Genomic DNA, 12,278 nt, shown 5'->3' on the forward strand with positions numbered 1-12,278 from the left:
GTCCCTGCGAAACTTGTGGGAGAGGTTGTGTTCAGTTGCACGTCTTCAGACATCATTAAAATAATCCATAATGCTGTTTTGATATGCTCTTGTATTAAAAAAGTACCACACATTGTTTTCCCTCTGACATCATCTTCCCCAATTACTTAAAAACAGTTTACAGAATCATAAATTGCAAATACCTTCGACTAAATGTCTGATTTTAATCATCCATAGCACGGAATGTATAGGCTACTTTTGTGTAGCCCTCTTGTGAGTTTCGTCTATTTTCAATTCTCGTTGTTACAATTACTCAAAATTCATAACTACAGTCCCAGGCCAAATTCCAGTTCGCCGCGTTCACCCATGGAAGCTAGGCTGCCCCACACACCGGATAACCCGCTAAAACAATGTCCCGAAGACGCTAAAACGTTTCCAACTGTAAGAAAATAACTGATTGCGTGACAAATAACAACAGCGATTCACTCACCTATATTAATCTGGTTGGGAAATCCCCCGAATGATCTACCAAAAAGCCACAGTAAAAACAAAACCATGCTATGTGCCATTTTCTCCAACCTGTGTATTCAACTCCTCAGAAACAGGCTCCGTCTAAGCAACAAATTCATATGCAACCCGAGATAGACGAAAATCCCTACAATTTACGATGGTGGCTCACAGTGCAGCAATTAGGCTCATTCAGGTGCAGACCGGGTTACAGAGCAATTTTCTGGAACTGCGAAGAGTAAGGGGGAGAAAAAGAAAGATGAGGACGAGAGAGAGAGAGAGAGAGAGAGAGAGAGAGAGAGAGAGAGAGAGAAGGAGATATAAAGAGAGTGCGGGAGCGAAAGAGAGAGAGGGAAAAAACAGGGACTTATCCCAAAGATGGTGGAGGAGAAACGGGAAGAGCTTATTGAGAAAACGGACTACTCCGATTGGACCAGAGGCGACGGGGCGATATTGATCAAACTTGATCTGACGTTGAATTAAAAAGCTTCCCCATGCACAAGAAGGCTTGCCCGATAGAGTACGACTACTGCAGCCAAGTGCTGCGCTCGTCAACATTACTGTTGGCGCAATCGATAAGAAGCACGTCAATCTCAGACTGCCAGTGAATCCGATTCGCCCATAACACTTCCAGCTGCGGCATCTCCTTAGACAGTGTGCACGGAGGGTGATAGAACGCGTCCAATAAAGGAAAACAACACAAGTGGTGTGGTCCGTTGATTTTATATGAAATGTTGTTCAAAATTGTTGTCAGTGTGATGGAAATCAATTAAATGTGACCTTTCATCTTTGTAAAATGTACATATCTAAGAGACAGTAAAACACTGGTATAGCCGCACAAAGATGTTTTGAGTTGTTTAGATACATAACTGGGAAGTACTAAAGTAAAAATAAATATTTGTAGCCAATGGTCGTCAACTCACCTAAAAAAAAAAGTAATTTCTCTCTCTCTCTCTCTCTCCCTCCATCACTACAGAAGTAGCAGCGCACGGAACTGTCCATGGTGCTGATGTCGCAGTCGACCGAGAGAAGGGTGGTTTGTGTAGCAAAATGTAACGATCCAGTAAACTCACAATTCAGCATTTCACCTGACTCTTAGTAGTTAGTTTAATACATTTATAATTGATCCAAAATTAATTAATGCATTGTAACTGTACATTTAGCAGACGCTAAGAGCGACTTACAGTAAGTGCAGGGACATTCCCCGAGGCAAGTAGGGTGAAATGCTGTGCCCAACTCAGCCACCTGACTCCTGTTCACTGTAGCAAGTATCTATATTTTGCACCTTAAGTTTTCTTTTAGAAAAACGTACTTTAGTTTTTTTCTAAGCATTTTTTCCAGTTAGTGTTTACTAGAAGTCTTCACAAGTTATTTTTTTCCTTCACCGATGCAGTGTCGCGGCAGTTCAGCCAAACTGAGAACAATTAAAGGATTACTGCCTCGTTTATCACTGGCGGCAAAGCTTTTCCAAAATTGACTTTTTAATTGCATTGCAAATGGGCAAGTCTTCAGCTATTGATACTGTAATAGGCTGGGTTCCCTATACACCACACATTACAGGGCCAACATCATCTTAATTTTTAGTTCATATATTCCCTCTCTTTCTCTCACTCTATCTCTTTTACTCTCCCTCTCTCTCCCTTTATATCCCCCTCTCTCCCTCTCTATCGTGGTATTTCTCTCCCCCACTCTCTTTCTTTGTCAAACATCTCTTCTCCTGTTACAAGTTTCAGAAGTGGGTGACCTCATACTTATGATTTAACCAGAGCAGATTGTACTGCTGAACCAGACACCTCCTGTGGCGAGGTCTCAGATCACCTTTCTCCTCGCAGACGACTTTCTGTCTGGCTAGAACAGTGGTCTTCACTATTTTTTTCATGAGAGTGACAATGATTGGACAAAGTCAGTAGAAGAGCCACTTTTACTGCAAAGTTGCAAAAGTTACATCCAGTCATAAATAGAATCGATCCATTTTCAGTCCGTATATAACACTATATATATAAGCTGGAAATAACCATAGCTAAGCAAGCGTTGTTGTTATAATGTGTGTATGAAGTGCTAGGTCTCGGAGCCCTCCCTAGCTCGACAGTGCCTCACAACTTTCCCATGTAAAAATGGAACTGCAGCGTGCTCTCGTAGAGGGCCATTGGGACAGATTTCTGGTTGCCCCGCCTATTTTCACGTTAGGTCAAATGAGCGTGTTATTTACTGCCATGCGAGCCACAAATTAAAGCTTGGCGTGCTGCAGGAGACTCGCGAGCCGCGCAATGAGTAACGCTGGTCTAGAAGCAAAGGGTGAAGCAACAAGAAAGCTTCCTTCTTTGGAGGCTCCTTGGGGTCTATTAGAGTCTGTGGTCAGCAGAAACAAACCAAACCTCCATGCACAGCCAGATACACACTCCCACAGTGTGTTGTGCTGTCACTCTTGATCCTTTACAGAACCTCTGGCTTCTCGAAGTTGCTATGGACCATTCACCACAAGGTCAGCTAATTTCAGATGGAACGCTTCTCTGATCTATGCTGTGCGTACATTGGTCATTAAACATTTGAATGTGCTGGAGGTGTAGAATAGCTCAATCAATTGCTTTGTCAATCAAAACATGATGTGAGCTGCCCTTGGTGTCTGCAGAAAGGGGATCCCCTTCCATTGAGGTCAGAGGTGGCGCCAATACTCACAAATTTCCCTGCTGTCACCCACACCCAGGGGAAAACTCTGGAACCACAGCAGTAATTCAATTTCTAGTTTCTCAAATCACGTGCACACACACACAATTGCATACATAGACACACATGCACACATTTCAGGAGACAGGGGATGAGGGTTGGGGGTCAAAGGATGTAATGACAGAGGTCATGAAAACCAAAGCTCAGACTGCAGGTCCTGGAAAAACATAGAATGAAAATGCGCAAACTTTTATCTCAAATGTGTGTCTTTTTTAACCCTTGTGACTCTTTATGTCATTTCTGCAATAGAGAACATGTTCCTGTCACATAGTAGGCAATTACTCTCATTGTGAATTCATTGTTCACACATCTTGATAATTACAGCAAAGGATCAAGTACATGCAGTATGTAAATAAATACATTAACAACATGGATGTTTGAAAATTAGAAGGTACAGTGGATGTGGAATGGTCAGCAGAAGATCAAGGATCAGAAGTGCAACCAGGAATTCTACAGTATTTCGGTGGTCAGTCAAAAAGTAAAAGAACTGTGGTATGCCCAGTATCAATTAGAAAACATAATTAAGCCTGAGTACAATAACATCAAAACCTTGTAGTCTTTTGAACTTTACGGTTTATGCTAAACAGCCAGTATTTTGAAATTAAACCTTACAGTTGTCCCTTATCAGCTTCCTTACAGCTGGAGCCCAAGCATAGTCCTTTTGAAGCTCCTGTTATCAGTGATGCTAATAGTGATGAACTTCTTCCATTATAACAAAGAAGGTACTTTCATTCACACTGTGGCACCAATCTAACTTAACCTCAGCAGGATTTTAATTTTGTGGCAAAAAAATAAAAAAATAAATAAAGACAAAAACATCAGATAAAGATCTTTCTGATAGATAATTATATAATATAATTTACAAAAAAGAAAATACTCTAAGCCATTTGAGAAGAGATCAAATTAAATAAAGAGAGGAATTAAATTATACTGGTAATCCAATAACACTTATTATATAAGGATATTTCTATTTACAATTGTATTGTTGTAAATGGTTCTGTATGGCATTCCTTTTGTCTTTAAAGCACAAAAAGAGAAACAGCAGCTGAGATAATTGATCTTAGCCGTGGCGGGTGACTCCCACAGCTGATCCAATGTGCAGACATACACACTGGCAGGAAGACTTAATTGAACACTGATGACTGCAATCTAGCAAGAATCATGAGCTGTTTAATAGCTCAGAGAGGTGAACTAATTGAGGGCAGATGGAATTTACATTTCAAGAGTTATCCGCACCAAACAAACCAAAATCGGCAATCAGTCTTCACAATCTGTTCTTCACCGCTGGAAACGCCTATCGCTGGGATATTTGAGAGCAGGACTCCATCAACGCTCGTCTTCTGCTGGAATGGCTCACATGTGATTGGTGTGTCTTGCCACCCAGTGCTCTTCCAACACAAGTCTCCTTCACTTTCATACCCCCTGGTCACACAGCGACTGCTGTGTACATCCTGCCATTCATAGAGACACTCGTGCTTGGGAAAGGAATGTTGGGTGTAATGACAGCATCTCCATTGATGTCGCTGAGGGGCTGTGGTTAGACCCATCTCAGATAGATAGGTCTCAGTGGCGTCTGGAGGCCTCCACTTGAAGCCCATCAGTCTTGGCCAGATGTTGGAGTCTGATAAGAGACTCCGTCAGCCTCTCGAGGCTCAATCCTTTATCCTGGGAGAGGGAAAAGAGAGGGGGAGGGAGAGAGAGAAGAAGGAGGGCAGAGGAAGCGAGCAAGAGAACAAGCAGTAGATGGGTTGTTCCTACAGAGGAGACGGACACTGGAACAGTGTACCCCGGAGGAGGCGGTTGAAGTGGCGTTGTCGAAGGATGTCACACAGCCGGAGCAGCCGGAGCAGTGGTTGGTTTGTTTAGGAAAACACATTGTAAGTTTCATGGCATGTGGTTTATTCATGCATGCTGTCAGCAGTGGAAATGTGTTGTGGATTTGTGTGCAACAGTGCTTTACTGTGAAAAAAAATTGGATTAAGGAATTTGAGAGGTGTGAAGTCAAGGGAAAGAGATGGAAAGACAAAGAGAGGAGAGGACGAGAGCAGAGTGTAGAGCTGAGGAGAAGAGTGAAGGAAATAAGGGAAGTAAAGAGAAGTAGGACAGCTGTGGCTCCCATTCCTAGATCACGGTCGCCAGAGATTTCAGTGCTCTCCCTCTCTTACACCTGCACCCCATTCACCTGAGTAACTCCCCTCCCTTTGGTCACAAATGTGTATAAATACTATTCTGGTACTTCACTGTGAAGTCCTGTTGTTGCGCAGCCTGCAATTTGGAGAGTTTATTTTCTCGCTAGAATATTCTGTGTACCAACCCAGTTTTAATCTCAACCTTGTCTCTACTCTTCCCTTTTGACTGCCTAAAATCTGTGATGCTGATCCCTTCCTATCCCACGTAACTGCTCCTTGCTTTGCACAAACCCGCCTGCTCTCATCCAACCCATGCCTGTGACCTGACCACCCCCTTGGAAATTCATTTTGCCCATTTACCGACCCTGCCAGCCTGACTACTTCTGCTTTACTGGCCTGAGTCTGTGTTCATTAAAAGAAGAGAAAAACATGGAAAAGGAAAGAGAGGATAAAAAATAAAAGAGAGGAGAAGGGAAGAGGAGAGGAGAGAAGAAAGGAGAAGAGGAAAAGGGAAGAGTAGAGAAGAGTAGAAGGAAAGAGGAGTGGAGAGAAAGGAAGGGAAGAGGAAAGGAGAAAGGTCCTCTTGAGGTATCAGAGAGATGACGATGTGACACACTTGCAGAATGAAACCATCTCAGTATTGAATTATCCAGCGTGCCTGTCTGTACGTGTGCACATGGCATCACAATCCCATCATACGATTTGGCTGGCGAGCAAATGCTCTTTGGCCCTCACTGTGACAGAGTTGCTGTTATCAGCTGCTGAGGCTGACACACTTCACATCCCCCCCCCACCACTCCCCAGCCAGGAACATGTGACTACGGCTGCTGCCACACACTCACTCATCCATGAAGAAATGCTACACTTCAAGCTGGACTCCAAAATCCAAGGTCCCCCAATTGCACGCGCCCTAGGAGCAAGCCTTCTACAGCATCCCCCATCAACATCAACATTGGGGAATCGGGCTAGTAATCTGAAGGTTGCCAGTTCGATGTGAAATGACGTTGTGTCCTTGGGCAAGGCACTTCACCCTACTTGCCTCGGGGGGAATGTCCCTGTACTTACTGTAAGTCGCTCTGGATAAGAGCGTCTGCTAAATGACTAAATGTAAATGTAAACATTGACAGCACCCTTGCCCCCCACTCCTCACCATCATCACACTGGCATCCCCCACAACAATGCCAGCGCCTTCCACCCACCCCCAGCAACAGCACCCAGGCGATAACCCACCCACCCACCCAACCCCCACCACCATCACACAAACATCATTCTCAACAGCACCTATTTCCGCCTCACACCATCACCTTTGACAGCACCCATATCTCCATCAACCCTGCCCCCCACCACCACCATCACACCGGCACCACGATTGACAGCTCTTATGACCCCCACCCTTCCCCACAAACATCCACAACATCCATGACATCCTGAAGCTCTGCCTACCAAGCTGTTGTTGAGCGCTTGCATGTCTAATTGAGAGGAAAAACAAACACGGTTTCTATGGATAATGGGAGAGGTGAGGCGCAATGCCGTTATTAGACAGCCACCCTTTCAGACAATTACCGGTGTTTTTCCATTGTGACATGTCGTTAGCGGACGCCATCCATGGATCCTCGAGGCCCATTACCGGAGCACCCGTTGCCTCCTCAGTGAGAATCAACACGCTAATACAAACCAGCAAATACATAAAACAAACAACTTGTCTATGATACAAAACGAGGGGAAGTAATTCGTTAATTTGATGTAGGAAGCTCAGGTGGTTGTTTGACTATCGTGAAAAAAACGACATTGTCAAAACCAGGGTTAATGTATTTGTCAACAAGTTGGGTTGGAGCAGTGTTCTAATAATTGTGTGTTATTTACATGAGTTGGGTAGAGAATAGGAAGTGAATATGTTCTGATTTAGGGACGTTTCATGAGATTACTATAAATCATCGTTCATAGACAGCCTAGGCCTCAGAATAACAACTGACTTTAGGTAACCTTGATATGTTTAAGCGACGAGGCATCCTTCCTGATAGGCTCCTCTGGTCTGAATAATGTACTGCTCATCAATAAAGCCGAGCTGGAATTAATGATGAAACATTCAATAGGCAGAAGGGTGAATACTGCATGTTATTAATGAGTGTATGGATCGGTCATCTACTGTAGTCTTGGATGCTAGCTTGGGTGTAAGAGAGAGAGGGAGATAGTATGTTTGTGTACATGTGTGAGAGGTAGAGTGTGTGTGCATTTGTGATCATGTGTACATGTGTGTGCCATTGTGTGTGAGTGATGGCAGAGTGTAAGTCTTGCTATTTGCCAATGCTCACATAGCTGCAGTGCTACTCTGGTTATCCCCTCATTGTAAAGGAGTTCTACTGTACCTGCAATTAATTTTGCAGAGCCTGGAGCATAGCTAATTACTCCCAGTCAAAGCCACATCCTTTCCATGCTAAATAACCAGCCTGTATAATAGGACTACGGAAAGCAATAAATGGGCTTGCTGCATCCTGCTCTGCCAATCAATACAAAATTGGATTTTCAGCATTATGTTAAGTCAGCTGTTTGACAGATAAAGCTATAATTTTGCTAATGCCATGCCCATCGTAGCTAGAGTTGAACAATAGTTGAACGGTGCTAATGCAAATTACAAGTACAGTACAACTATTCTTTTTCTAATTTCATCATATGTTTTGCCTGTAACTGACGATGACTACAACAACAACAACAATTACAGTGGCAGGAGATTGCCCTGCTTCCTGTTCTATGAGGGACCAAACTCCAGTATGATAATACAAGTGGTTATGGTGTCGGCTCCTCTGCATGGCCTTAGACAAGCATGGCAGAGTCAGCCTGAGAAAATAAACCACTATCATCTTCAAGTACGAATCACCATAGAAACATCACCTTGGAATGCAGAGCGTGACGTAAAACGCTCTATTTCAAATGTGTATTTGCATATGCCCGTGTCAGGGGGCTGTCAATGCAAGCCACGGGTGGTGGGGTGGGGGATGGCAGAGTGGGGAATTTAGAGAGTGTTTGGTTCAGCAGACAGCTATTGTTATAATGACATTAGGACTTGTGCAAGGCCATCACAAGCAGATAAACAACACCTGCAGGGCATCAGCCCCTTCAGATGAATCCTCACCTGCCTCTCTGATCCCCAGAGAACACACTAGCGCCGACATGCAGAGATCTCATGAAAAAAGGCAATGTAAATAACAAATGGAAATAGAATTCTGTAGAGCACTATGCCAATGTAAGCTACAGGTAAAATCAAGAGATGGATTGCAACCTGATGATACCCGCAATCTGTTAAAAGAGGATTTTGTAATATACACAGCAACTCAATGAGTTTGTCCTTGGATGACATCAGTATCAGAATTGTGTGGCTCCTTTCCACACTGGTACTTCTGTTCATTTTTTAAATCCATCTTCACATAGCTTTCATCCTTGGAATGAAACAGAATCTTAGTTGATAGATTTCTCACACCATTGCGAACAGTATTGTACTATTCTATTGTACTATTTCACACAGAGCATCACTGGAAACTAGAGAGGTACCATTTCTGATGGGAAGAAGTGAAGTGTGCTTGCGGTTGGCCAAGCTGTCCCTAGCTTTCTAACTTCAGTCTCTTACTATGAACTGACATCAACTTTCAAACTGTAGTCGGCACTGCTGATGCTAGCTAGCTAGCTCGCTCCTATGTTCCCCAAGTTGTTTTCTGACGTCTTCAAACATCAAGGCTAGAGATGCCAAAAGAGTACCCAAGCTTTTGGTGTCGACAGGACCAGGTGCTTGTTTGCAATCATGTGACTATTATGACGCGCTGCAGCAATGGCCTTTAATATTTCATGAACCGTGCAACAGAATCGTTTAGTTTTAGTGCAAAAGTGAGGAGTTAGTATGGAGTTAGATTAGTTTCATAATTCACAAACAAACGTAACACGATTCACAAATGTATTTCGTGATTCACAAATGTAACGCGATTCACAAATAAATGACCCCATTACATTTGTTTGCAACCTGACAAACACGAGTTACAAATCGGAGAACACGAGTTACAAATCGGAGAACACGAGTTATAAATCGGAGAACACGAGTTACAAATCCCTGCATTTGTGTGTGTCGATTTTTGGAACTTTCCTGTCGGCTTAGATTCACAAATGCATTTTTTCTAAAAGATATTCTCTGCAGCCTATCAGATGTCTCTCCCAATTTTAGCCAATCACAGCTAGCTTGCTAAACATTAGCCTAGGAAACACTTAAAATGACTAAACATGGATCCTGCCATTCTCAAGAATATTCAATCACATATGATAATCGGTTTAATAAGATTAACAAGCAATATTTCACCTACATACTACCAGACGACATTGCTCGTGATCTGAAGGAGACATTTTGTCCGTTATTATGGCAGGTTGTTGAAGTCCACATAGACACGTTAATGTGATTGGCTCAAATTTGAAGAGACGATCTGATAGGCTGCAGAGAATATCTTTTTGAAAAAAATGCATTTGTGAATCTAAGCACGTCAGGAAAGTTCCAAATATCCACACACACTAGTGATGGGAAGTTCGGATCATTTGACTGATTCGGTTCTTTGAATCTCGTTCAGTAAAATGAACGAATCTTTTTTCGAGTCATTCGTTCATTTCAACGGGGGTGGGGGTGGGGGGGGGCTATCCGTCCACTGCAAACACGTATCATATTCTCATGTAGGTTAGTGCATGACATGTGCACCAGCAGATACTATTTTAAAAGAAATTCCTGCATTAAAATAATGTATCATGACAGTTTGTATGATTTGGTCATTTATTATCACACTAGCATTTAATTATCAGGGCAAACAATTACACTGCACTAAACTGTAAGTGTAAATGTAAAGTGAAAACTAGAGAGGGTACAATTTCTGGGGAAATTGTAGGGTGTGCTTGCTTGCGTCGGTTGCACAGGGGTCTGTATATTTTATATAAAAATGCATAGGGCCTACTTATTATTTATAAAGATTACATAGATTTAAAAGCATCTTTTTTTTGCTGCTCATTTACAACTCAAAATACGAGTGAAGTGTAGAATGAAATATGATGTCTTCTCATTTCCCCTGCAAGAGGCAGCCTCATAGCTGAATCAAAACGAATAAATTTGGCAGACCGGTGTAAAAATGGACCTAATCTCTATGACTTAAACGTCCTTTTAAGTTTTCCCTTCTCGTGATATTTTCAGGCATTTAGCCTACTCATATTGCATTCATTCATTAATAAAGAACCCCCTTTGAAGATTATTCTACGATGTTACCGGCAGAAGATAGAATCGCGATTCAAACAGTACCATCTGCTAACTGAAAATATGCCCCCAAAAACGTAAATAAGCTTGACATTTATTTAGTGGAAAATCGCTCATTCATAAAAAGCTCACTGGTAGCGATCATTGTCAGTAACAACGCAAAATGCGATATAGCCCTGTGTGGAGAAGCTGCCCCGGTAAATTCTACTACTACAGTACAGTACTAGACTACTGCTGTGTTCGTCTTGGTAGCGGTTGCGTTTGTTGAATTCGATTAAACGTTCCGTTGTATGGTTTAGGCTGAAATTAATTATTTTCATGAACAGATTGACAAAGTTTAGGCTGTGGCAATGAAGTTCAGGTTAGTAGTCAGATAGTTTCACCTATTGAAAGACTTTTGATTTAAGTAAGGGAAGTGCCAAACATGTTCTGTCGCCGTTTGACTTCCTAAACAGCTGTGTAGATGTTTTTGTAGTGTGTCTCGCGTAGGCTACAGCGTTGCAGTGAGCAACACTGGTTTGAAACCACAGGTAATGATAATTTCACCAACAAATCGTTTACTTGTAATGTAATGTCATAATAAATCCTACAACGAAAATGTATTTGTGAGGAACGTTTATTTTAACTAGAAAAGGCTGTTCCTGCGAAACAGCAGTGAGAATGCTGAAAACCTGAATGGGGATAGCTGACCATGCTAAAAAAGCGGAAAATTTTGAACATTTAGCAGAAAGTTATAAGCTGAAGCACCTGAAAGGTATTTTTGAAAGGGGCTGGAGCTGGACGAAGGTATAAAACTACAGAAGAGAAGAAAAATTAAAAAAGAGAAATAATTCTGAAGATTTTGAAAATGTAGCAGAAAATTATTTGCTGGAGTTTCAAAAGGCCTGAAATGTATGTTAGAAAGGACCTGCAGCAAGATGAAGGCAGAAAAGTACAGAAAAGAGAAGAAAATGCAAAAGTATGGCAGTTGGAAGGTACTGCTGTGAAAGGTAATTTTGAAAGGACCTGGAGCAAGATGAAGGCAGAACACAGAAGAAAAGAGAAGAAAAGAAGAAAAAAATGCAAAACAATAAGGGCAAAAATTCAGAAAGATGAGCTGCAGGAAAATGTGAAAATTTAGCAGAAAACCAGTTGCTGAAGTCTGGGTTGAACGAATTGGAAGGTAAAAGGACAACACTGGAATGACTTGAACTTGCTGGAAAAACGTAGCAACCGTTGGTCATTGGCAACAGACTGGCAACATTTCTAACCTAGAATCTAGGTTTCAGGTTCAAGGTGGAGGAGAAACTAATCATGTGTGCCTGCACACCCAGCCCTGTTCAGACACTTAATTTAAGATGACATAAAAATAAAAACTTTTAAATTCAATCACGTCACATTACGTGACTTTGTTGGTTGTGCAACTGCAAAAGCTACTTGAACTCAGATTAAAATGCTGCTGCAAAAAAAGATGAACTACAGTATTGTGGGTATTAAATAAGATCATGCTACATCTAACCAGCGGATCATTTCTTGCAAGTGTGTCAAAGTGGTATTTGTACAGACTGTATTAACAGTCTGTACAAATACCACTTTGACACACTTGCAAGAAATGATCCGCTGGTTAGATGTAGCATGATCTTATTTAATACCCACAATACTGTAGTTCATCTTTTTTTGCAGTAGTCACC

At 42.1% G+C, this 12,278-nt stretch overlaps 1 protein-coding gene across 4 annotated transcripts in view; it reads right to left on the minus strand.

Moving 5' to 3' along the window:
- gria3b (glutamate receptor, ionotropic, AMPA 3b) overlaps positions 1 to 1,172 on the minus strand; it is a 107,422-nt gene extending 106,250 nt beyond the window's left edge. For 2 of the 4 annotated variants that reach the window (XR_009931973.1, XM_062475735.1), the window contains exon 1: positions 470 to 1,172. Coding sequence is in view for 3 of the 4 variants with exons in the window: in XM_062475735.1 (XP_062331719.1) it covers positions 470 to 548 (79 nt within the window). In the remaining variant the exon portion in view is untranslated. The remainder of the gene's footprint in view (positions 1 to 469) is intronic. The other 2 variants (XM_062475734.1, XM_062475733.1) reach the window with 2 other exon arrangements.
- Between the last annotated feature and the right edge of the window lie 11,106 nt (positions 1,173 to 12,278).

Source organism: Osmerus eperlanus, chromosome 13 (genome assembly GCF_963692335.1).
Source record: "Osmerus eperlanus chromosome 13, fOsmEpe2.1, whole genome shotgun sequence".
Classification (NCBI taxonomy): domain Eukaryota; kingdom Metazoa; phylum Chordata; class Actinopteri; order Osmeriformes; family Osmeridae; genus Osmerus; species Osmerus eperlanus.